Source organism: Cephus cinctus, unplaced genomic scaffold (assembly GCF_000341935.2).
Source record: "Cephus cinctus unplaced genomic scaffold, Ccin1 Ccin1_scaffold0404, whole genome shotgun sequence".
NCBI lineage: Eukaryota > Metazoa > Arthropoda > Insecta > Hymenoptera > Cephidae > Cephus > Cephus cinctus.
This window is the reverse complement of record NW_014333088.1, coordinates 90986-118586: the sequence shown is the minus strand read 5'-3', so window position 1 is coordinate 118586 and position 27601 is coordinate 90986. Positions and strand designations below refer to the sequence as shown.

At 40.5% G+C, this 27601-nt stretch overlaps 1 protein-coding gene across 11 annotated transcripts in view; it reads right to left on the bottom strand.

Moving 5' to 3' along the window:
* Positions 1-27601, bottom strand: part of LOC107267449 (furin-like protease 1) — a 115906-nt gene that overhangs the window by 56983 nt on the left and 31322 nt on the right. The window contains exon 2 of one of the 11 annotated variants that reach the window (XM_025084803.1): positions 26847-27567. The exons of 8 other annotated variants lie outside the window; for them this stretch is intronic. Coding sequence is in view for 1 of the 3 variants with exons in the window: in XM_025084802.1 (XP_024940570.1) it covers positions 10656-10658 (3 nt within the window). In the remaining 2 variants the exon portion in view is untranslated. Of the gene's footprint in view, positions 1-10655; positions 10680-11490; positions 15382-26846; positions 27568-27601 lie in introns of those variants that run through there. 2 more of the 11 variants (XM_025084805.1, XM_025084802.1) reach the window with 2 other exon arrangements.

Genomic DNA, 27601 nt, shown 5'->3' with positions numbered 1-27601 from the left:
AAAGAATTTTCAAAAAAGCTTACGACTCTCGTTAAATTTGATACTAGCCATATATGTATATCAAATTTGATCGATTGATTTCGGATTATCGACACCAGCATGAGGAGTTAATTTTTTCAAAATACGAAGTAGCTCAAAAACTTTAAATATTCCCGCCGATCCTGCTAATTTATAATTCGATCTCGCAAGCGAGCAACCGATTCGTACAAATTTTCAGTTTCCGAACAAATTCATCTGACTTCGCATGCGGAGCTGCGACTGCAATTCCCAACTCGGTTGGCCGTTAATGTCAGCCAAAACGAGCATGGTTGGCCCCTTAATACGAATTGATCGGCCTTAAGGCAATATATCATGCGAGCTTTAAATAATTACTGCAGCGGTAATGGAGGCCTAGTTTGCAAAGAGCAATTAGAGGAAACTTATTCCAAGCGATATACGATTCGGTCGGTAATTTGATAGCTTATCCCAGAGTCCATAAAAGTCATAGCTGTACCTTTTTACCTATGCACCGTACCCGGTACTATTTTCTTGAGTTCAGTCGTATGGATCGTTGAGACGATTTTAGTCGAGCTCTTTTTGAATTTAAGATTGCCAAAATTTTTTTTTACCTTTCCACATTCCGTATCGACTACTCAAAGAAAATTAAGGGAATGAATTTCGCCTATGCAGCCATTACGAATGAAAGGGACAACTGCAGATTGATTGCCATAGTAAATCCCAGCGGTACCGGATCGATATCACTATTTCATAAGGGTTGCGCATTATCAGCCAAGTGCAGCGTCACGAAGGACTAATTCGCCACCGTCGACACCGTGCACCTGATAGCTGTCAGGGCTGTACTGACGAGATGGGAGGCCCCCTCCTGTCAAAAAGTTATTGACATCATGCCGCCAGCCCAATTTCAAATGAATGGATGACGATTCTTGGGATTGGGGCTGCCCCGAAATTGATTACTCTGTCAGAAATAGGATTACGTTCAATGTACGATAGCGACGCAGAGCACAATACGTCCCTTTTCCAAGGTCCCTTTGTTCCGCAGGAACAATTTTGAAATGAGGATACAAGGAGTTAATATCGCGCGAATGGAGACTATAGACCTCCGAGCCATCCTTAGGCAGTATACCCAAGGTAACGATCTCAGCGGAGAAACAATAACGGCTTTATTGATAAGACAAATTCGAACGTAAGGGGAAACTATTATGACCATACCTCGGAAGTTCATTAATTTCGGGACACCCCATATACAATATTAGAATGTCTTACGTGTTATCAATTTATTTTATTAATCTCAAGATTAAAATCGAGACTGAAAAAGGCGAAGTAAACGAATGAAAGAAAGGCATGAAAGGTGAAGGTAGGAGATGGAACTGAAATTTTGGGACACCCTATATACAATACTAAAATGATTTACAAGCAAAAAGATTATTCCTCACGTTTTATCAATTCACGTCGTTAATCTCGAGACTGAATAGTGCGATTTAAACGAATGAATGAAAGGCATAGAGAGTCGACGAAAATTCCGTGAACGGTAAATGAAAAATGCTCTTTCCGTAATGGCGCGTACGACGCTCGGTCTTCGCTGATGGGAGGAAACAGGGCCCATTTCCAATTGCGCCCCAGGCGATTCCCAAACGCTGAATTTTCCAGTTGATTAGTCATTTTCGATGGCTTATTTTTTTCAATGGCGCCAGCACCCTTCTCTCTAGCCCATTTCTCTTTTGCCTTTTTTCACCTCTTTTCCCTTCTCACAGTACCCCCCTCATGATTCTTGACATTTGCTTCAACGTCTGACCCGTCCTATCTCACGAGTATCCTGGAGATACGTAAATAAGTCGGCAAGTGTATAACTTGATGGTCGGTTATCCTACACGCATGCCTACAACGTAGCCAATTGATTTCTATGTGACGTCACGTCCAAAGGAAAGATAATGCTCTGGTACACCAGCGAGAATTTTTACGAGATATGAAATACGGCTGAAGAGCCCAAGGATAACGATTGCATAATAAAAGTGTAAAAATGGATTCACTTTATCAAATTTCTCCATTCACCCAATTCAAACTTCCAACGTCAAAGATATTCTTGTCCTATTTTTTTCTCGCTGGTCGTGCCGATAAAAGATTGACTTTTTTTATCTCTTAAGGAACACATCAAATTTCGTATATCTCCAACTTTATCTTCCTTACTTGAATATCGAGGCACAAGTACTGAGTCTTAAGAATTTTTCAAATTATTGCGTTTCAGCATTATCGATCAATTTGATGACACTGATGTTTTATTTTTTTTTTACACTCCAGAAACGCAAATTCCTAGGGAACTTGTTTCGCAGGGCTGTGCCACTTTACTTTACGAGTGCCACGTAATTCAGCGATCGTGTTCGAGGTCCTCGTTTCCGTGTGCAAAATCGTCGTTTACCAATCATCATTAGAAATGTTGGTTGGAGTACGGTGCTGTCCGAAATATCGGGGACAAAGGACGCATACCCAGAATTTATGTATATGCCCGTTAAATTCGTGTAGTGCCAGAGGAATATCACGAGGTGTCCCTAGAAATCTCGGCAAAGTTAAAAATCCAAAATGATTTATTTATTAAATTTTTCTTGTCCCTCCGTCCTCTTTCATTCCCACTGGTATAAAACTAAAGTACTATTGCATATCGATCCACTGACAGTAATGAAAAGGCAGTAGATGATAAGATGACGTTAATTTAACTCGAATGAAATGAATTGGAATGAAAATTAAATGGAATCCAATGAAAAAATTTAAGTGTGAATGAAACTAGATACTTCACGTTATATCATGTTATTTTACGTTACCTAGGGACTTTTTGTATAAATCCTAATTAAACGCGCCTCGTAACTATCGTCCTGTTATACGCCAACTATACCTATCCGACTACCAACCGCACATTACGGCGCAATAGAATTTGTGGCCTGGCTGGAAAATAGTTTGAGGGAATTTTTCCAATTTAAGAAGCGTCGTGGAAGCAGTTTCGCGTGAGTAAGGGTAAGCGACGGTGGCGGCGGCGGCGGCTGAGCAGTGAACTAGACCGACGAAGACAAAGAACGCGTCATATTTTCGTGCCGCAACAAGGATAGGGTATACCAAGATAGGAATAGCAGAAGGAGAAAAGCGATAATACGAGAAAGTGTGAGACGGCGGAAGACTAAGTGGAAGTAACAGAGCTAAGGAGAGAATGAAAAAGAAATAACGTGGAACAACGTAACTGTCGTATATTATATTTACGAAATTTGAAAAAATTCCCTTAGACATATATACATAGTACCCACAACCAAGTACCGATGCAGTATTTCCGCAAGGAGCAGATACGAAATGAAGCAAAGTGGTATTTTCCGGCTGAGCGACGGCGAAATTCGATTTCAGGTCTTTCGGTAGTCGGGCACGAGTGCGTTTACGAGAATTTACAGACGCGAGGGACTCTTCGCCCCGTTCTTTGAATTCTGGAAAAATCCAATGAAAAACGTAAAAAAAAAAAAATAGTTCGACAATCACGCAGCACTCGGTGACTGATATTTACCATAATTTAAGGGATTCTAGTATCCCTAGTAATATGGAGAAGCTACAAGTATCGGATTACTAAAACTTTGAATACAGACTCGATCGCATGCACAAGGCACATGCACCGAGGGTATACACTTGGGAAACCGAAGAAAACAAATGTCCGTTGACTTCAAACGAGTATCCTAGGCGCCACCGGAAATATTCAGAGAAGCGGGTGAAGACAATATGCAGGACCGAGGAGACTGCCGAATGCGCGCGCAGACAGTAGAAATATACATATATATAATTTATATATTCCACCAGCTACAGTCAGAGGAAATCGTATTTATGCGGTAATGAAGTTGCGAGCTTTTCCTCGTTAACGGAAACACCCATAGTACAACTGAGCTTTGACAGTAATACCAAGAGATAAGAGACGACGTTGCCAGAGTCGCACAAATAATTAAAAAGTCGACCCCTTCTTGTCCGCGAAATTTTCATCCGCGGTCCATAAATAACGCATGGCAATATTTATCTCAGGAAAAATTGCAAAATTTTTAATTTAAGTTCTCATGATTATCTGACATAGATAAGAAACACCAATTTTCGGACATTTATCGTGCCTGTCTCGAGTGTATATAGTTACGTGGGGAAATTGAGTGCAGCCGTTGTTTACGAAGATTGGTATCAGTGTTGTAACGTGTTAAGGGCACGTTACGCAATAGGAGGTTACGTACGAAGGCTTACGAGTAAACTGAACACAAATCCCCAAATCGTTATATCCAAGAGCTGGCAGTATGCCCGAGTCTACTATTTACATTGTTACAGAAACATCAACAGTGTCAGCTACACATCAGCGACGCCACCAACCGTTATGCGCCACTGCGAATTTCGTTACTGCCGCTGCTGCGACTGACAATAACCTCGAGTTAGTTCGTCAATTTGCCGTTTTCCATTTCGCTAGTTTAAAGCAGCACAGTAGGTATGTGTATTGTATACGTAGAGTCGTATACACTTCGTGTATTAAATTTGCATGAATATACAAAGAGTTAATTTATGAGGTGAGCAAAAAGTTTATCGATAAAAAATTACTATTTTTTTTTTAAATATCATCCACCTAATTAACGTCACTCTTCGACGACTGTTCAATTAATAAATGCTCGGAACGTCGTTACCACATATTTATGCGTTACTGCATATTTACTTGATGGGATTCGAGAGATGTGAGAATCGAGTTATATTTTTTTTTTTAATATTTACAGTCTAAGGATTTGTCAGTGATAAGAGAATGATAATGACGATGATAATGGTAGTGAGACTGACCATGAAGATAATGGTAATGATGAAGCCAGTCCAGGGGAAAGGGCTCGCCAAACAATAAAGGCCGCCAGACTATGCCAGTCCATTGTTCAAATTTCCAACGTATTGTGCGACCCTTCGAGGCACGATGACCACCGAGGTTAACTAATGGCATCACGTGGATAAGGCAGCCCTTAGGATTGGCTATCGCATTGGACGGGAAGCTCGTATTTGTTACGTGCTACTCGTTCGATATCGAGATACTCGCGTGGAGAATACTTTTGAAAATTCTTCTTCCGACGTTGTAATGAAATTCCAGGGACGAAACGAATTAAACAAATTTTGTCGAGCCTGTTATTTCAGCTTGAGTTTGCAATATATTTGCTTCAGCAGTGCACACCGTGTAGGCATTGGAATGCACCGATATCATTGCCTTCGATTACATCGATATTTTCGATAATTTTCATTTTTTCGATCATTCTCGCAACATCCTGCATCACTGCAGGAATACGGAAACACGTGCTCCTCCACTAATTTCGCTCGTATCGATCGTTCGATACTTCCCGATGAAACGTGATTGCGTTGAAAAATCTACATTTCGTGACATTCAATTTGTCGATTTATAAAATTCAATTAATAGTCAGCGACATGACGTTTTTAATTTGGGACATAAAAGAATACAAATTTTTTTTTTTTCAATTCATCCAAATTATTCAACAATTCCAACCACTCGAATCACCTCTCCGAGGGTCTCTTGATTTACGTTTTTCAGCTTTCGTACCTTCCGCGTGCCGCTTCAAAAAAACCGCAAGATTTTTTGGTGCACTTTCGAAATTTCTTCCCTGGCAACTTCCCTTCGTGCTCGTACACTAATTACTCCTGGTGCGGAGCGCGGGGAGCTTAATTAGTACAAGATTCTCACTAATTAGTCAAGCTTGCGACTTGTACCTCGTTCGTGGTACTTAAATTTCGAAATTGATATTCAGAGAGCGCGTGGGTAAATTGTAATTTCGTAAGAGTCCCCTCAATCGCCCGATATATCAGATCCTGAAGTTGTCGCAAAATACGAATTAAAAAGCATTAAAAAGGTGACGTCACGAGAATCGTTAAAATTTTTCGCCCAAGAGATCCACGCGACTAAAACAACAAGTATCATATACAACTATCATCCTGATTCTCGAAAAAGGCACGTTGACCGGTATGTGATTTAAAATAATTGCGAAGTAGTGGGGAAAAAGCAAAAGGTAGTCAAAAGGTGGAACGGGGAAAAAGAAAAGAAGAAAAAAGAAAGAAGTGCATACAGGGATTTCATGGATGACTAGGAAAAATGATTTTCCGATAGCCGCGAACGCTCGGATTATCCGATGCTCTCAACTGAACGAGCTTGAAATCCTGAACATTTACGCGATGCTGTCCGTAATGACGAAGACTCTTTAATCTTCAACCTATTCGCTGTACCAAAGCATCGATGTTAACTGATATCCGTACGTATTATCCGCGTAACGAATATTGTTCATTAATCCACCCTGCAGCACATTCGGACCAATTGATCCACCTACAATATATTCAGATCGATTGCACAAGTATCACGAGCATTCGTTCTACTTGTCGATAATCTGCCGGTCGCAAGACACGAGGATCAATAGCCAAGTGGTATACCGGATGGTCTAAAGCCGACCAAGAGAACCGCAGGTATCCTCATCGGCGACACATTAATGTTTCAGGCTAACCAACCTTCCGGATGGCAGCCCTGGCTATACCGTTGGAACACTGCTATAAGGCACTGCTATAAGGCCCTGCCAGATAACCCCTTTTTGGCTCAAAGCTTCCTGACGAACGCTGCCACTGCGAATGACCTCCGTTTCGGAGCCCTGACACTGCTGATACTGCTGACACTGCGGATACTGCTGACACCAGCTGAGCAGTACTTCCTCCAGACGAATCTTGGAGAGTGATCTCGTTACTCCAAATCAAGTTGCGACACTAGGTCATTTTTCCAGCAATCTGTCATTCAATCTTATTCGTTTAATTTGCCATTTAATAACCGAGCATTAATTCGCATTCTCAGTATGTTTTGTAGGAAGGACATATGTAATGACTGCATTGGACGTGTTGCTGTTATGTAATTTCCTTCACTCCGGCAACCGAAGTACTTTGGAAGTGTCTGACCTCGAAGTCAGATTTAAAAATGGTGAAGATGCTTGCTTGATTTAGTAGGACAGAGGCGAGCGAAGCGTGGAGGGGGAAGATGGCGAAGGTATAATAATATATAGATATATGGATGAACGGACGGGTTTTATGTAAAAATTCCGGATGCACTTGCTGAGCATGTAGAGCTTCCGAGTCTATAGTACGTTCACGTGCGGAACAGCTCGCTGAGGTATACTCGGTTTGAGATAATACCTATTATGTTCAATTGATATGTATATAGGGTGTTAAGGCTGGATACGATGTGTTTGCTAATGGTTGGTATAGCTGCGTGATGATTCAGTAGACTCGTGTAACGATTAGTACTTATGGGTGTTGTGCATCAGGAAACAGGCCTACGCGGAAAAAAAAAGTGTTCGAAAGACATAACAAAAAATTATTTTCTACAGCCGAAAATTCTTTTAAATGTTAACTATTGCGGTTGGTATAGCCGAAGTTAGTATGTAAAATGAAAAATTGCGAAATTGGAACGATGTTTTCATGAAATACAATTTTACATGGCGAGTTCCGTTTTGTTAGCTGTATTTAGCGAACGTAGAAACTTGCTACGCGGTGATTGACTTTTTTCCGATGCACATGTAAATTTGGAGTTCCTTACTTTTTTGATCATATAATTCTACGTGGTTTTTTTTTTTTTTGTAATTTGTGCAATAAAAATTTTTACGTTTATTTACATCTTTCATTAGTCATCACTGCGAAGATTGACGACTCCGTAATGCTTTGAAATTGCTACGATTATTCCCTGCAGAATCCTTCGAGACAGTCTTCTTCTTTAATTGGAAAGTTTCTATTGTACCGGACAGTTTCAAATCAGTTTACACTTAGTTAGAAAAAGTTAAAATTAACCTGCATCTCGGGTTAATTTTTGTTTCCCTCGCGGCAAGGAAGCAAGGTCGAGGTTCCGACTATCGAATATACGTGAACGTTTCGATCCACGAGTATCGCATCGCGAGAAAAATTTGAGAAAATGCGAGATAAATAAATTTTCATGAAAACAGCAGATAGTCGCTATTTGCATAGAAATTTAAGAAAGGACGGGAGCGCCAGAGCGGTGAAAAAGTATGGCGCGTGAAAGGGAGCCTGGCGAGGCGGGAAATTCAAATGAACGCCAGTCGTTCTGACATTTCTCGACGTTGAAATAGAATTTTCAAAGGTCCTACAACGTTCAGCGAGATGAGAATTTTGCTTAATCTGCGAGCATTTCCGTCATTTACGTATATGGAAATTTCTTCATCGGACTTGTCTTCGCCGCCACTCGTCACGAGTTAAGTAGATTTCCCATCGTAAAAGGGTTCTCGCTATTTCCCGAATAATGCACTGCACAGAAGACTTCGATATAAAGGGTGTCTCGAGTATACAGTATTTGAAGCACGTGCTTCGAATACACCGTGAATTCTATCCACGAAAATCTATCGAATGTTTAAGATATTTTCGACATTTACTGCATCTCCAGATTGATCGCACTGAATTTCGATTCTAAGTAAATCGCTAACCATATGTTTTCTTCGACGTAATCGAGTAATAATACGCGAGACGTATTTCCTCGATTAAAACGGCTCCTAAACACGTATCGAATGTACATCCCCTACTTTTCAAAAAGTAACATAAAGATAAACACATAAATATCTGCGTTCGATAACCAGACAAAATTCATATCGATAGTCATTATTTCAAGCAATATCAAAATACACGTATGCGATAACGCACGTACAGACGTTCATTTTTATCAATACGAGGAATTCCTGAAATCACTATGTTCCGACTGATAACGATCTTCCGTGGGTTATCAAGTAGTAACCTGGTAAATTCACCACGTGTAAATCGGAGACGGGGATTTACTCGTATTCCTGTCATGTAAAATAAACTGGTGATACGAAATTACTTACAGTGATAACCCTGCGCCATTTAAACTTGTGCTCTCCTCGGGTTAACTTCAGGGTTCTTACTTAAAAATTTTATCTCACGAAATTCAATTAACCAGCACCTACATGCATTTAATAAATGACAATAAAACATTGGACAAATGGGTGGACTTAAGTCTGGCTTATTTGTTATATACGTCTCAGAGATTTTCGGATTAGTGGAATAACGATAGTTGCCTTTAGGATTAGGTACAGTAAGTGAGCCGCAACTGAGTCAAATAAATAGCAGCAACCAGACAGGATCAGCAACGAGTTTCGAGGATATTTATTGTACGGATTAACAAAATCACTGCAGTTCAATTTCCGTGGTACCCCTTGTAACAATTTTTATCATTTTTATATATCCACACAAGATCCCGTTTAGGAAGTCTCATGTATGGGATATGAGACTAATTCCATATTAGATATCCCATTTGAAAAAAAGTGACTTTCAATAGATCCCAGATCGATCTTTTCGGCATCAAGCAGAATATAATTCGAATGGGAGATTTATTTTGGATTTGTAATTTATCACTTCCAAAATTGAGATCTATAAATATCAAGTGTGGGATAGATTAGATAAGATACGTTTCCAAGACGAGATCACATATTGATCTATACCCACGCATTAAAATTTTCACTCGACTTAACTAAATCAAAACTGGTTCTAGTTAATTGCGATAACAGCCCATCGGATTTCCATGCAGTTCGTAGACTATGATCGGATGGATCACGAAGAATATCGAGGGCAAATATATTTCCACGAATGACGACCGTTCGAAACCCGGAAAAGTTTCTTTTTTACGACAAAAAAATTTCACATAATTGTAAAAAATTATCATTCATAATATCCAGCCTCCTGGTACAGTTACCATGGAAACAATTCCGCCTATAGAGACCATCAGGAGGATACCTCACTTGAAATTACGTTAACGAGCTCTTTTTTTTCCTTAATTCTTCACTCCTGCAAGCAGATCAATCCGTTTAATCCGGTAAAGACTGACTTGACCCAAATAGCCATGTCCGTGCCAGTTGAAGGTAAAAAATTTCAAGGATCTTGTCAAACGTCGGACATATCGATCCGGTTAGCTCTAAATAATTCAACGAGAAACCAGAAAATCATAATATCCTTGCAGAAAGCAGTTACAACGATAACGCAGCATCCCGTTTTTCAAACGCCAAAGATCCTAGTCAACGGGCTATAAGAAAGTTCACAAGGGATTCTGAGGTTCCCTAGAGAGATTCTACGCAAATTCCAAGTCTGCTCTCAGACGAGACCGCGACTAAATTTTCAAAAGAATGTTGCTCGCCGAATTCCTATAAAGCAAAAAAAAATATTAATTAAAAAAGAAAATAAATTTCGAATACTTCCCCCTTATAATGCGATACGCATCGAGCATTCTTGGTAATAAGATGCGAACCTGACCCGAGCGATGCAACTCTGAACGCTTGTAGTGCATTTTTTAAGCGCGTCCAATAAAAAATGCATATACACATATGTATTGGATTCACATAGGCGAACTTTGCCTACGCCCTTCGTGCTACTCTGTCCACGTGCGTGACTCGCATCGTGGATTTTCTCACATTCCCCGAGGATGGTTATGCGCCATGTATCCTGTAGCGACTGAACCGTCAGCATGCACCAGCTCAATTGCACACACGGTATAACCGGTAGGCAGAACAGCGTGACGCGCTAGCCGAATGGAGGTTAGAGTGAAAACGCAACGATACATGTATATCTGTACATACCATTGAAGATTAGCTGTTATATGATTACATGCAGATTAACGTGGAGCCTTGTAATTACCTATAACAAACAAAAGAGATCGTCAATTAATTTGACATGTTATCGGAATTTTTCGAGACTTTTAGTCACCGGGTAATTATCGTGCCTCGGCGTTCATTAGAATTCCCTCGTCCCGCAATAATCCCATTTACGAACTATACTTACACATGGATTATTCATTGTTGACTTTATTACTTATGTATAGCAGTTGATTACTTAAGTTCTTATGTACTTATAGTGAAACCCGCTGATAACTAAGCAGGTTATTGTAGAGTACCAAAAAAAGAAAGAAAAAAATGAAAAAATTCAGGCAATCTCGACTCCCTTGAAAATCCAATTTTTCAGACTAAGGACAAGGCAAATTTATCTGACAATTAACGCTAAATGGAAGAATTTAATGATCGTTATATGAAATTGCTCATAAAGGCTATTCATTATGTCACAATTTGTATCTCTTTGAGGAAAAGTACAAGTCAGTAAGGAAAAAATAATAATATCGACATACACTATAACTATTCGTTTTATTAATATGAAAGAAATAAATAAATTTTCAAAATTCTCTTAACAATATAAGCAAACTATTTAATTTTTTCTATTCTCAAACCAAATCATGTATGTATTATCGGGCGAGTGATGATATGAACTGAAATCACGATCTAGTTACATCTAATTGTACATTAACTTAAATGAATTAATAATATAAGTCCAGCATTTTAACAATCACATATATAAAAGTTTCATTCTACGATTTAAAATACGCTCTTAAGTTAGTTTCTATAATAATACTTATATATATACCTATTATTGATCTAGCCGATGATTTCGATGGAGATGATTGGTAGTTATGTTTTGCTGAATTGTAGTTGATTCTTTGTTGAATTGGAGTTTATACTTGGTTCCTACGGTGTGGTCTATTCGAATTGTCGCCGTGTCCGATCCCCGTTCCTCAAATGTTTAACGAAATATTTCTAATGTCGATGATGCTATGTATATCAGGGCCCTATCACCCAGAGCGTACTATCTAGTGTATTGTTCGGAGACACATCTTACTCGCTCGCTGGTTATTTCGTGAAAGGGACGACAATTCGTTTGACCGGTATTATTTCGATTTGATTAGGTGGGAATCGAACGACTCCTAATAGGTGTATTCGGAATGGGGCCTATCCACACACATACACATACACATGCACACCAGAAGCACTCACATTAACTGGCGTACTCATACGTTACAACAATACAAAGCAGACCGGAAGTCTATGACAGTCATGTGATTCTTCGATATTCTAACGAATATATATATATATATATAAGATGACATGCTGAGGAGTCAGCAAGTTATTACATCATGCTAGTAGCTGAATCACATAAAGATTCAAGTCAGCTGACTTTCGTGAGTCGTATCAGCGTATTCTCAAAGCTGAAGTTACGTTTTTTCGCGTCCTTTATTTTTTACTCGTTATCCTTCATCCCTTGGGTACCTTTTCTCTTTTATTTTCGGCTGTAACGCCAGGCTGCTTTCGCACCTGACTCTACGGATATAGGTCTTTCAATTCCTTGGCAAAGTTCTTCGGCGAACTTGGGGGAATTCCATAATTCGCTGAGTGAACCAATCGGACCGTTTGCAGATATAGATATAGTATAACATAAGACAGTACAAGTATTGACAGTACAGTAACAAGTAAGTACAATTCACGATGAAGTTTACATGTGAAGTATGAAGAAAAGTACATGCTCAATACTGTACACGATTATTGTCGGATAGAGAAATAAAAAATTTTACCACAGCTGAGTTAGCAAAGTCTCGCGCGCAGCGCACTTCTGATTTATATGTACATTTAAATTCCCAGCCGGAAGTCCCACGGAAATCTACATACATATATCTATGAAGAACGATCAGCTATTTATATTAGACCATGTATTACCGCATATACGTTCCACTCCTGATTCTCGACTGTGTTTAAAATACGACGCGATTCAAATTAACACGTATCTTTGATATACCTTTATAGCTTTTTAGGGAACACACTTCCGGTAGTAAATCCTTATACGGTATCGTGTAGATAAATGTCCAGGCGGTTGCGATTGATCTTGTACTCTGCTGGCTGGAGGTTCAGAAAAAATCTTGTTACCCGATCAATCCCTTTATCTCGCGTCAATTCCATGAACCCCTTTAGTGATTTATGTCTACAGTAAGGTTTTGAAAAAATTTTCAAAAACTAAAAAAATTTTGTTCCTGAAACTTGTCATCCATCCGCGTGGCAAAACCGCGACATGGTTCTATTTTTCCGCGCGAATGGATACACGGGGAAGTAACCAGAGTGATATTGCGGAAAGTGGGTCACATACTCTGTGAATACATACAGATATACGTGGCAAGTATCGTCCGTATAACCAGGAATCCTAGTGTGTAGTTATGTATCCGGTGCAGCATGTGGTCGGTGTTTTAGGAAAATTAAAAATTTTCATTTAATACTCAGCAACGGAAAAGATTTCCTGTACTCTCGTTATCCAGTGTCAATCGTGGAATTAAGAAATTTTCGATTTCCAATTTTTTCTTTTTTTTTTTTTTTTTTTTTTTTCTATGCACCATATCAAAGAATTATTCTCGTATTGTGTTTTTTTTTTTCAATGTATTGCGTAATACATAGTAAATTGAACCACGAGTTGAATCTGAAGTCTAGGGGACTCTTTTACGTTCGAAGTCATGCGAAGATTGCCCCTCGGAAATATGTCTTCTCAGTAACCAACACAAACGTCAGTTGCTCGAGCGGCTAGCAAACTGGCTAACTTGAAATCGTCTAAATTGATAGGGATTTCTTGTGAAAAGCAGGTCGGCCGTCAGCCGGACAAGTGCCAGGAATCCGCCATTTATCCCTGGGACTAGTTCGGAAACAGTTCGATACGTAATTCAAACCAATAATCTGGTGAAATTCAATGAGTAACTAACTTGCCAACTGTGAGACACATTGAATAGGAGCTAAGTAAACTATCAGTCAGCAATTCGAATGACAAGTGAATTTCTCAAACTGTCGTGATTGCTATGACTTCCGTTGACAGTAAAAACAAACAAGTATCAAAATAACGGCCAAACTGGGTCGTGATAAAAATATTACAAGTGGCGAGAGAAGAATTTTTAAATCCAGAGAACTAATTAAGATAATGCAATTAGATGCAACTTCCTCGTGTAATTCGAGTAGGACGGCAGCGTGTGCATCCTGCTTATTATTGCGCTATCCTCGTTACAATGACTCCTATCTTCCTAGTGTTAAATTTCATTCCCAGCAATCGGTCCACTTACTCTTTTTTCCCCTTACAGATTCACCATTCTACAGGGCATCAAAAATACATCGAACGAGAAGCTCGTAAAAAATTAATTAATCCCACCAAAACATTCAGTCGATTTACCAAAGCATTTAAGAGGCGTACGAAAAATTAAAGAAAAAGGATTTAGAAAATTCCATCAAAAAAGTATGTCAACCTCACCATTAAAAATGCCAACGAAAAAGTGTTTCAAGAGAATCGCTTCACGTGTTCATTAAATGTGCACTCTCGTAAACGTTACGCAATCCAGGCGCGCGGCATGTAACAGCACGGCATAACGTTCGGAAATTATTTTTGTCTCCCGTTTCCTGGCCATGGGCTAAGCGAAGTAAAAGTGTAGACAAAAAGTCATTAAGCCTTTACAAATAAGCCACGTACGAGTTTGACATCATCATTATGACGTCATGCGGAGCTTTGACGTCAAACACGTGTGCCCCGATAATGGGGAAGTACTTTTAAAATGATTCCATCAACTTTTTGTCTCACGCACTTTTTTTTCTAACCACAACAAGACTCAGCTTTCGTACGTAACTTATTCTAAGAGTCAACGACAAGGACGCGATACGTCACCGAAATTACTAGATACTCTATAGATATACGAAAGGAAAACAAAAATTACGTCAACAACTCGATGTCAATCGAATCCAGCTCCGCTCTAGTCGCCTACTAATCCCAACGACAGTTCGCCTCGTAGAGCGCTCGGGCCGAACGTTACCGATCTCTCCCGAAGCCTCCCGATTCCTTAGCGTCTGGCACGAACGGCCGCGCGTCTATTCAGCCCGGTTCCCTCACGGCGTCTTCTTGCTTCCCGTACTAGGAGTCTCATTTCCCTGTTCCCTATTATTCTTTGGTCGTCAGGCTGTCGCCGCGTTCCAATAAATTGCCCATTTCGCGTAGTAAATTTCACAGTCAAGATGGATCGCAGTAATGCAACCGTTAAGAACCCCAAAATAATGCCTGTCAGTTGTATCCAGAAAAGAACCCCAAGCCGTGCTATACCCTCCGTACATATAATTTTCTCATGTCAATCCAGATCTAACATACAGTCGTCGCTTTGCCGAGCGTTGGATTCAAAGGTAAAGTACACTTGTTCCACGTACCGTTACTCTCAAGTTTCCCGAGACATTATTGGAACAGAAATTGGCAGTAGGTAAAGTAGCAAAAATCGTGGGATGCTCCGTAACGCACCCAGTAAACGTGCTTCGGCAAACAGGTAAGGGCCGGTTCGACAAACACGGTTTATCGTTTAAACTTCTTTTGTCTTCAAGATACAAATTTCTGATTGGCTCATAGCGGAGATAAACCGAGTTTAAACAATAAACCGTGTTTGTGGAACCGGCCCCTAAGTCATATTAATAAAGTGCCAAGGATAAGCGGCACAAGTAATTTCTAGTGAAAGGCCTTAAGGTCGTGCAATCTCAATGATAGCACGAGGTTACGAGGTAGCGTTGGAGTGAAAAGTGCCAAAAAGAACAATAGCAAGCGAGCAAACATAATTGCGCGTGAATTCGTACAGGGAAAAGGTGTACGATGTAGATTCGGATAAAGAAAATCAGTAGCCGAGCAACTTGTCGGTACGATTATTAAATATCTCGATTAATCGACTGGCCCAAGTTAATATATGGATGACAGAGAAGGAGAGTGAAAATAACGTGGACGTGGCTCCGCGTGCGTCTTTGCATAAGGACACGTCACTGCACTGACGAAAGTCAACTGGTTGCACAAGCATCGCTTACGTAATACCGGGAACTGAATGTACCCGATGATTGTCGAACTCTCGCGAACGGGTCATTCGACGTGAATCGACGTCGATCGGATTACTTCGGTTTTCGGTCTCCCCGTGCGCGAACTTTCGACGCCGGCAACTTTTCGCCTCGCCACACTTCGAAATTACTTTTAAATGACTTTCCGCTTACTTACTTGCTAGACTCGCCCGAAGAGGCGCACCGATCGCTCTACCGTGCATTTAGATACCTGCAGGTAGATAAGTCTATGCGTACCGCTAAAACCAGTTTTGACGTGTACATTTTTTTCAATCAAACCGTTAAATCTTTTACACTGAAATAATTGCTCGGACAGTTGGATAAGCTTGATGAAAATTTCACGTGAAATCGAGAGAGACTGCTCGTTTTTTTTACTTGGCAGGATTTCATGAAAAATATCGTAATAACGGTTAATGTCGAGTAACGCACGGCATTGCGCAAGAAGTGACGTTCGCGTAAACCGCGAATGCGAAAGTCAAATAAACTAAAGTGAGTAGCGTTTGTCAAGCGTGTGTGTATATACACGCACATATATTTACTTCAAGCACAAATGTTACGTGGCATACGTAACAAGAAAGAAATCATTGGGACGGATATGATAATAAAATTAATCAAATCAAGCACACAAAAGCCATGTAAGGCAATTAGATAATTGAGGAGGAAGTAGAGTCTATACATTATTTATAAAACATCCTGTAGTACGTAAAGGGTTAAGCGTCCCGTATAGAACGTCAGACATTCAGTAGTTGGAAATGTTTCGACGTCCTTTTGGAAGTGATCCAAAGATTTAATCCAAGCAAACGTAAGAAAGGGTATTTGTCCCTAGAGACATTTACGTAGGATTTAGGCTATTTCCTTATCTTCGATCGGGCGCCGTTTTTTTACTTTATCGTGACGCCTACGGCATTCACTCTTTTTAATGCGTCTCCGGATCAAATACGAGTGTGTAACATGGGAGTGGTCTTTATCTGCTTCTTTCTCAAAAATTCCAAATAAAATTCAATCGCCACGTGACAATTTCTAAATCAACCTAACCAGACAATCACGAACACGTGCTACGTGTAAACACAGCAGAATGTATAAGTATCGTCCGAATGGCAGATAAGCGCGAGACAATAGATAAGGCGACTAAAGTAAATGCGCCTGATAAAAAAAAAAGTACGTTTTGTTTCTTAAAATACGGAGCCGTGTGTTTACGAACAATCGAATGCACAATGCCAGTATAAAGGGAACAGAGAGAAAAAAAGTTGCATAGCTTAAGCGCGATCGATTCTCAATACCCCCATTTTAGCAGCAAAGCAATCTAAATAACTTGGTGATATTCTGAGAAACTATCGAGAATCCAATTGGAGCCCGACAACTGTAACTGTAATCAATTCATCCAATCGGAGCGAATACATTGGTAAAATGGACTTGACAGTTGTCTGCTGGAGGAGTAGTCCTGGTATGACGTAATTAAACCGATCGTCGCATACCAAACGAACGTTACGTAAGGAGTTATTTCGATTGCACCTTTATCGTTAGTCTTCGCAAATTCGAAGTATTTCGCAATTTCCCATCCGTCAAAAAGTATTTTACGTTTGAGCGATGCTTCGATCGTCTGGCAAATCGAATGAATTGATTGCATATCTCGAGCGCATGTTCGAAGCGAGCTTTAAGAAAGCTTCGTCCACACCGGCGATCCGTATGAGAAAGAGACGAAGGTGAGGAAGGTTAAAGGAGCCAAAAAACAAATAAGCTAAAAGCTGCCACAGGAGGTAAAATTGCAAACAGGTACAGTAGGAAGAGAGATAAAAAATAAAAAATATGAGAATAAAGCTTCCCCGAGAAACTGGATGAGTCTCTAAGTTGCGATGAATATCGAGTGACGCTTATGCCTGTCAGCTGATGTCAATGACTGATCTTTGATCTGGGTATTGTTAGCTCTTGAGCCACGATGGGCTTTTGCTCAGAAGGTACAAGTTATGCCGGGACACTCAACCAATCTTGATCGTACCGCTGGCTGCAGGCCCGGCTGTAGCTGCGTTGCGCGTTATCGCGAATTTATGGGCAACCGGGATAATTTCAGAGGGCAGGACGGTAGTGGAGTGTATACGTATTTTAGAAAAAATTTCACTCCGAGTGTACGTCGAGTAACGTAACCAATAAACGTAAATGGGGGATATCACTTTAAATGACCAAGTTTGGTGTAGCGTGATAACGTAGTGTGCCGTAACCTAGATAAATTTCTAGTTTATTGGCGAAAATCGAACAGGGCGAGTTAAAAGATAACTCTGCGACAAAGTGCAATTCGTGTTATCAAGTTGCGATCACGACAGTGATTGAAATCTCGTATAATTTGCCGATGCAATTGAAATTCGATTCGAGAAGCAAAATGGCAAGCGTCATAGAGTGGAAATGGAATAAATTTTTGATGATGAATGAAATAGGAAGATTACGAAAAATTTAACATTTTTCTTTTACTTCAGCGATCGTCCCGCCCCACTGGACCAAGGGACGAACTACTCTTGGAGGAGATAGAAATTAGTCGATTCTTCGAGTAAGATGAATTTTCGTTCCTCTGCCGAGTAGAGCTGAATGGTTAATAACCCGTAGGAGATAACGAGTCGTTTTATGAGTTTCCTTTAGGTCCAGGCTCCCACGAGAACTTCTAGACGTTCAGTAGTGATTAGGAAAGCGTCGAGACTGAAGCAGATTGTTACGAGTCAATAAGGAGAATCACTTTTATCGCAGAATTCTCGTTTCGCACAAATCAACAGTAAGTACAGTAGCGATCATAAGTTTTCCTCACGTACATGATAGATGCTCGGACAGTTGTCACGCCTGACTCGACGCGTTGTTAGCATCTAAATAATGCAGTCCTATAGTCGGTCCACGAGTGCGAATCAGTATTTTTGACAGTTCGCAAATAATGCAGAGCTAAAAAACTCAAAGTCAAAAAAATCATAGAAAACTCGTGAATCGACTAAACATAAGTCCCTCGAGTCAAACGTTTCGCAGGGGGTCATCTTCCTCCGAGTATCAATGTAAACGAGTCCCCCAAACTTAGTACCTACTCGTCAATCGACTGTAGCTCGTACTGCTGGCGTTTCTTGGTACGTCTAACGAAGTGCTTAACTGCACCAGCCAACACGGCCAACTTGTGAACCAGCTAACACGCACGCCACATTCGTACTGGAATGTCGGAGCGTCAAGTAAGTCATTGACTTTTGAGAAACGCGTAGGACCAGTCAGCGTAGTCAAGAAATCCCGAGCGCGCTGCCTGCTGACTCGCTAATTGATCCGTATCAGTGGCAATGTTAGCCGTTCGACCTCGCTAATTGAACTGGCATAGGTGTCAAGTTGTTACGGAAATTTTGAAATTTTTCAAAATGAACGTCAAGCTGGTTGAAAGTCACGTCGCCGCCAAAGACCAAGTGATACCAGCCGAATGGGCACAGGAGTGGGCTAAGATTACAGCTCGAATGGCGAAAAAGGTCAAAAGCTTCAAAATATTAGAAGCGCGAGAGCGAAGTGGCAATAAGCGCTAGAGAGAACGGCACTTGCTTCCGGACGATTCAGCTGAAAAGCTCGTGCAATTTGTCACGTGAGAATAAGAAAGGATGGAGTCAAAATGATCAAGGGGACTGAGGGGCGGTAAGAGAGGACAAGAGGGGAGGGGGGAAGCCTAGTACAGGCCATAAGGAGTCAAGATAAATATGCAAATGAAAGTATGGCTCAAAATATAAAAAGTAAAGCACGCGTTGACTTATGTATTTGCACAGTGCCTATTTATGTATGTAGTATACATAACTTTGTTAGCTGTACAGCTATGAACGAGGATAAGTAAAAAAATTATGATTAATCATAAATAATTGTACGACTGGGAAAATGTATATGTTCCACTTTCCAAAACTTCCTTCACCCCGTGAAGGATGATCGCTTCAAGAAGCGATGCTCTGCCCAGTTATTGTGTGCAGATTGTTCGTTTAAGCTGCACTCGAGGTGCATTTACCGAACTGAAGTTGGCTTTGAGCGAGGGGAAGAACTTCAATGAAGACCTGCGTTTACCGTAACTATGCGTGAGGGTGCAAGGGGGGCCTTAGTGCCCGAGTTACCGGACAAGAAATCTAGGTTACTATTAATAGCAGCAAGTGCCAAGACTGCTTCCACCTAATAGGAGGCAAGGTGAGGCAAGGTTAATTATACCGTACTGTTTTGCAAAGACAGAGTCGAATCTTAAATACTCGGAGCGATTTCCAAGTAAGAGAATCCCCGAGTTCGACTAGTCAGCCGCCAGGGAGAAATGGCCCAGCAGGGAGTTCAAAGGCTGGAAATAAAGGTTGGCCACGAGGAAAGATTAAAGTTCTCGTGTTAACGACTAGAGTGGCAGGCGCTGTTATCGTGAGATTAAAGAATAATAATATAAAATTCAAAAGCGTCAAGCAAAAAGTCAAAGTACATAAACGCTGAAAAAATAAGTGACTACGATATTGGGAATACGATAAAAGAGGCGTAGGATCGTCGAAGCTCAAAAGTACCGTCGAAGAAAGTTACTCTCTGTGTAGTTGAGAAAAAAAAAATCAAAGATCCGGGTGGATCATGTTAACTTTTCGAAATCCTGTAGGTTTCGCAAGTCTCCGATATACATATAGGTAGATGCTCGTAGCTTCGCAAATTGCTTCGGATTCCTCCCCTAATGCTTTTCTAATCCGCTAATCCTTCGGCGCCGTATAAACGAACCGAACTGAAAGAGAGGATCGAGACAGGCCAACTTTTATTTATACTTTTTTCTTTCTTCTTTCTATTAAACTTTTCTTTTTCTTCCCTTTCTTGCGTACCGTCGCACTCTTACTTTTGTTAATGCTCGACCATTCAGTGGCTGTTCTTTTTTTTCCTTTCCTTAGAAATCAAACAGTGGCAGGCAAAACTACTGACTTTTCCATATAGGGTATATATCCGACCATAGACTCTTATACAAAGAACAACATTATATATATGCGAATATTTTGGTGTACCCACGTAGGCGTGCATGTGTTATTTTTCCTTGGCGCACATTTCCAGCCAAAATCAAAGGCGTTTGCAATTGAATTAATTGAATCGAATTAAGCTCGCATTAATTATAAGCTCCGAGTAATCGGATCACGTACTAAGAGCTAGTAGAGAACTACGAATGAACTACCTTTTGCACTTGACATTATGTCACGTGACGCACTCGCTTCAGCAACGACGCTTCAAAGTCAACGAGCTATTCGTTATTCGTTAAGCACAGGAGATCATTAACGACCCCCACTGTGCACAGCCAGTAATTACGTTAGTGCGCAAACTTAATTTATATTGCAATTAAATATATGAGCTGCGACAGGTAATTGGTAATGCGGTAGCCGGGACATTGAGTAATATTAGGGGTATCGAATAAAATTCCATGTAAAAATAAATGGTAGTACGGGGTGTTAGAGAGGTGTTAGCAATCTGTGTGTATTTGGTTAACGAGGGCGTTGTATTTTCTTTCATTAAAGTACGTAGCATGATTTTAACATTGTCATTAGAGTTTGATTGTCGAGATATGCTAATTTTTTTAATTTAACCTTTTTCTCTCTCTTTTTTTTTTTTTTTTTTTTTTTTGAAGAAGAACAAAGTTTATATCTTCGCATTAGCCGCTGAGCGGGAACCGAGCTAAATTCAATAAAGAATAATCAAGTACCTCTTGGATTAATCGTGCTCGAGTTTTTTAATTTAACCTTTTTCTCTCTTTTTTTTTTTTTTTTTTTTTTTTGTGAAGAAGAACAAAGTTTATATCTTCGCATTAGCCGCTGAGCGGGAACCGAGCTAAATTCAATAAAGAATAATCAAGTACCTCTTGGATTAATCGTGCTCGAGATAACGAAAGAAAGTACGTGAATGAAAAAGCAACGTATAGCGAGCAAAAGCGCCGAAACGATCTTGCCGCGATTAATGGTTTAGTATAAGTCAAAAAATCGAGTCCGGCACTTCTTATAGGAGACGTCATTCGAATTTGACGCTAAGTGCTCCAATTGCATTCGGTCTGCAGTGACATTGGAATTAATTTGGAATAAACAATTGGAATTAAAGCAAAATTTACAAAGTGCCACGTGCCACTGTTTAATTTCTCATTCGATTCGTTGATTTAATAACGAATCCCCCGTAAAATCTTATAAATTCATTGGACGATGGTCAACTTTTCGATTACATATCTTTTAATTGCCGATCAATGTGATCCTAAGAAAGCTCAATGAAATATTTGAAAAATTATAATTTCACGCTTTTTCAAAATCGACCCGTTGTATATTCAGCAACTCGATCATTCCTTTTAGAGAGTCGAATTGGCTAAATAACTGAAAGATAAGTGTGTTTGCACTCTTACCGCGACGTAATCGATGCACGAATAAAACGTATGATTCAGGGGACTTCGTTAGACGGTAACTCTATAGAAACATGTCCCCCCGCCCCAATACACTTTTTTCACGAATGTGGTATAATACTATCAGCTGTTGGAGAAATTTTGAAAAAATAAAGGTATTAACATTCAGGTACTAATGAATAAAAATAATATATACATATACACACCAATAAGTAGGCAAGATATCAAGAGAAAACGAATTAATAAGCACAAGCCAATGGAGTGTCCGTATACGTTATTTTAAAGCGCTCGGCCAAGTGCATCGAAATCTTGACATTTTTCAGCTTCTCTATGCATTTCGCGAGCAATGACCGCCTAGAGCGCAGAAGTGGGGAGGCAGGCTCGTGGTTCAATGAACTCTCGCAAAGTGTCCTCATGCGTTTCGGCAAAGCACGACCGATAGGGACGCGTCATTAGCATAACGTCCCATTGAAAATTTTCCGATCTGTAATTCAACGAGTAAATTGCCTGCAGGTTACATCATCGCCACGAGCAACGAGAAAATTAATAGATAATAGATCCCAGCGTATGAAAAAAAAAAAAAAAAAAAAAAAAAAAAAAAAAAAAAAAAAAAAAAAAAATTCACAAACGGATCTAAAGACGTCCATACGAATCAATGAGGACTTTCCTATTCAGAATCTATACAGACGGATGCTTTAGAAAATGAATACAATATAAAACAGAGGATACACCACTGAAAAAAAGTGCACAAGAGTTGCTATGAATTCGCCACCCCCTAAACGTCACACTGCCACGGGCACGTGACGAGCGCCGATGTGTGAAAACCCCTATGAACGGTCCTCTGCGTATAACGTAAGAGTGACGTAACGCAACCTGTCAAATTTATTTTTGTATATTTCGCGCGCATCCGACATAGAAGACAGAAGTTGTCAGGAAGCGAAGCTGCGATATATACGTGATAGAAAATCGTTCGGAACTTACGACACATCCCACGGGATACATTGGGGAATAACTTGAAGAAGGTCCAGGCGCGCCTCTCGAAAGAGGGCGCTCCCTTACGTTAGGGAATTCAGACTGGTCAAACTGCTTGGGATTCTCCCGGGACTCTATAGTCGCTGCTATCTCAAGTCCTCTTTCTACGGCCTACTACTAACACTGATACCGCCAGCGCTGCTGCTGCTGCCGGCACCCTAACTTTTACTAGCACGAGGCACTGGTGGTAGTGTTACCACGACGTCACGTTTCGCCTAGTATCTCTATCCCTTCCTACAGACTCAATGTCCAATCTCGAACACTCCTCCTTCCGAGTGTGTTATCCTTCTTTGCTTCTCCTTCGGTCCTTTCGCATCCTCCTTGTTATCAGGCGGTCCTTACCTTTTCTCTTTTTCGTCCACCAGACGTCCGTTTACTGGCTAACTAAGCCCACGGACACTGCACCGGCCTCACGGCAGTCCCGATGTCAAATGGACTGTTACGCAATAGGTTTCACTGGGAGTTAAGTCATCGACAAAAATACAAGTATACAAGGTTTACTTTTTCGTATAATCGAGCGACGATCGCACGGGTAAACCGAATAATATTTCACGCTTGTCTGTTGTCTTTAATACTACTTTTAAAGCACGTCGGTCGCCCTCGATAAATCGCAAATTGACGTTATCAAAAGTCCAAAGTATTCTTTCCAAATTTCATTCGCAATTTTTATAACCTGTATTACGGCACGGCAGACGGAAATCTCCTTTTATGTTTTGACAAGCGTAAGAATAAATTTCAGAGCGATGAAAAGGTGATACAAGAGCCAGTGGTGCTGACCGAGTAGGTAGCCGGGATCTTCAAAGGGACCAGAGAAAGGGACGAGGGAACGGGAGACCGGGATGTGTACGAAAGTGGGATTCGAAAGGGACCGAAAGCAACTCCGGGTTTCGTTGAAAAGAAGAAAACGTAGAGACACTTTTTTATCTCATTGTCAAAATCCTCTCACTCTAATCCCGAAAGGAGAGCAGCCCGAGTCCCAAACTTTCGATCAACAATGAGTTCCATCTATCTGGGGAAGGACAAGCATGCGAGGGGCGCCGGCATCGCGTTGTCCGGCCCTGAAAACATTTCCTCGATACGAGGTGGAAAACGTTAAATAACTTGGCGGCCAATGGACGAGCACGAATCCAGCCGTCGATTTAATATTTGCTAAAGGAGGAAGGCTAACGAGTGCCGCTAAATATTCAATGGACCGCAACACGTACGCGCAGCAGCCTATGGAATATTACTAGACAGCACGATAAAGCGTGACAATGCCACGAAATTTGGCTAATTGATCAGCCTGCTTTGACGGCAGGAACAATTAAGTTCTCTCGTATTCCGCAAAGCGCTGCGAACCCAAACCGATCGAATTTATCATTGTGTCCACGTACGTTTCGCTCGATCGTTCTTGCAAGAAAATTTAATTAAACTACATAACGGTGATATCACGTGGGCAGGGCAGGAACCCATTGTGGCGTTAACGAGAAAATGTCTAAGCGTGCTGTACCGGGGTTAATGGAGAACATCGAGTCGGTAGGATTTAGCGCAATCGATATCGACGGACCCGTAAGTACTGTCAATGGGAAATACAAATTGCGCTAATTAACAGGAGCTGGACAATTTTCCAAAATTAATTTATAACGCGGAGAAAAATTATTCTCTTACTGATCTTTTCGTTACTGTTTACCACGTGCGTTTCTTCCAGTCTGACAGCCACGCTGGACACTTGTCAACAATCCGAAGAAATAAACGAGCCACGTGCGCGCGCACCCAGGTGTACAATAACAAGTCGCTCCGGCACGTGGAGTGGACAGAGACGAAATATGATAAACGGGTCATTTTGAAAAGACGACAAAAATTGATGCTTGATACGCTTAGACTATAATTTTTCAAAAAAATTTTCTCAAATACGTAATTTCCATATTCATTTGATCGCTGTCGACGATAAATCTTATGAAAACCGTAAAGATTTCCAGAATCAACGACCCTGCGGTAATTAATGACTGTTTAAAGAGTGTTTAGGGGAACTTGATGCTGTTGGGTAATCGATAGACATGCTCCGTCAATAGATATACTGTGCTATTGTCGCTGTGAACTTGACAATACTTCTACAGCGCAAAGAGACGTAAATGGGGTCGTAGAATTAACATTGACATTTTAACCTATCGATAGGCTAAAGTATCATATAGTATCCCGATAATATCTCGATCGAGTGCCTACGTCCACAAGTTGTATGCAGTGTCATACGTACACGTAAACCATACTAATCTGTGTACTAGCTCGTGACTAATGTTGGTATAGAGGAGATAGGTAAAGCCTGTCCTGGCAGAACGCGCATGCGCTCTCGCGCCCGCGTCAGTTCGAAAGCGAAGAGCAGAGCTTTCCGATAACGAAACAAGTACAGCTGATAAATTCAGGCTATAAAAACCAGCTGACCGATAATCATTTTTTTGCCTTATGACGTACCAAGCAGATAAGATAAGGTCAATGCATAACGAATAACATCTTTAACCAAGCAAATTTTACGACTACTTATTGCTCTCGTAGCAGCTGGATCGAGCGCTGCAAATTCGCCACTCTTGGGCAACGAACGATGTTCGTCTGTCAATGTCTTACGGCCAGTCTAAGCGACCCGTACACGAACCATCTCCTATCGCGTTTGACAGACAGAAATTCGGAGGTTAGGTTGGCAGCGTTACTCCAAAAAGTAACGTCAAAGCTCTGCACTGTTTTTGCGTGTAAATGGACGAGAGCGAATTCGTGTGAAATTAATAAAGTTTGAGATTGGTCATCGGCGCGATATAAAAAATTGACGCACGGCTAGATCTTCACAGTTGGTCAAAGTGCCTGTAGTCAATTTTGATATCGCTTTTATTCAACTGATTGTACATTAATTTTAACACGGTCATTGTTCGCGACTAATATATTCAACAGTGATTATTATTATAATAATGGAATCGGTGCCAAACGAAATTTAACGATCGAATCAAGTTTTGACGGTGGAGGCAATTTTTTTTTTACATTATTTACCCAGTAGGTACGAAAACGTCCCTGGAGTCGAAAATTATTTTCAAGGCGATCCAACGTGTTATACGGTGCACGATAGGGTTACCAGGAACTTTGCGCAACTTAAACTGTCTGACAGTGGTCGGCCGGTAATGGCGTTACTTACGATAGAGATTGCTCAACAGTACACGTGCGTCAAGGTGAAGAATATACTGTGTGTGTATATATATATATATATATATATACAGCGTCTCATAGGCAAATTTTTAATAGTGTCCTCACATATACGTGTATCACCATTTTTCTTACTACAAGGTGAAGAATATACTGTGTGTGTAACCAGGAACTTTGCGCAACTTAAACTGTCTGACAGTGGTCGGCCGGTAATGGCGTTACTTACGATAGAGATTGCTCAACAGTACACGTGCGTCAAGGTGAAGAATATACTGTGTGTGTATATATATATATATATATATACAGCGTCTCATAGGCAAATTTTTAATAGTGTCCTCACATATACGTGTATCACCATTTTTCTTACTAGTGTAATACATTAAAAGTGACAAACAGTGAATAAACACATTGAGTGATAATGGCGCGTGACGTGAAAAGTAAGTAAAACGAATTGAAGATAAAAAAGGATATATTTTATATAAAAAATAAAATGAAGAAAACCAATAAGTACATACCGTTCCAAATACCAATCCCGCTCGTTGAATACAGAAAGGACGGTTATTCTGGATTTTCTACTTTTCTCGAGGACTTTTGTTGAAATGCAGCGTACAATTTCCTATGGCATTCGTGTGTAGCCATACACCCGTCTACACGTATTACGGGATGTACATCGGTATACACACATTTACGTAAAACCCACGTGTCCCTTGTATGACGAGGTAAAGTTAGGTCCTGAGGTTGTCGACTAGAACCGCTAAGAAGTTCCTGGGATTTGGGGTCCAACCTTTCTTTTTTTGTTCACTGCCCATCCCGGCCACCTTTTTCCGACCTCATTCCCCATTTCGACCGTGTTTTCGTTTTTCGTGATATTTTCGTAAAAATTTACTCTCCGACGCACTTTGATTTTTCCCTCGACCTCTTCTTCGAAACGTACGGCAGTGCGAGTTCGCGCGAACCCGCACCGTTATAAATTGACTGGTACGACCCAGTGGGATAAACAAATACGCGAAAAAGATTTGTGCAGCAAACATTTTTCGCGTAATGATAATCCGAACGCAGTAAAGACAAATTACCAAGAATCGATGTATTTAATGACCATTTTTTTTTTTTTTTTTTTTCACGTAAATATAAACAATTGCCGAGATACTTTCTCGTTACGAAATTATCCAGAACCTTAAGTACTATTTGGAAAGCAAACTTTCACTCCAATTTCCAAACTTTCCCCCGAAGTAGCATCTGACAATAATATATCGACAATACATCAGTTAAA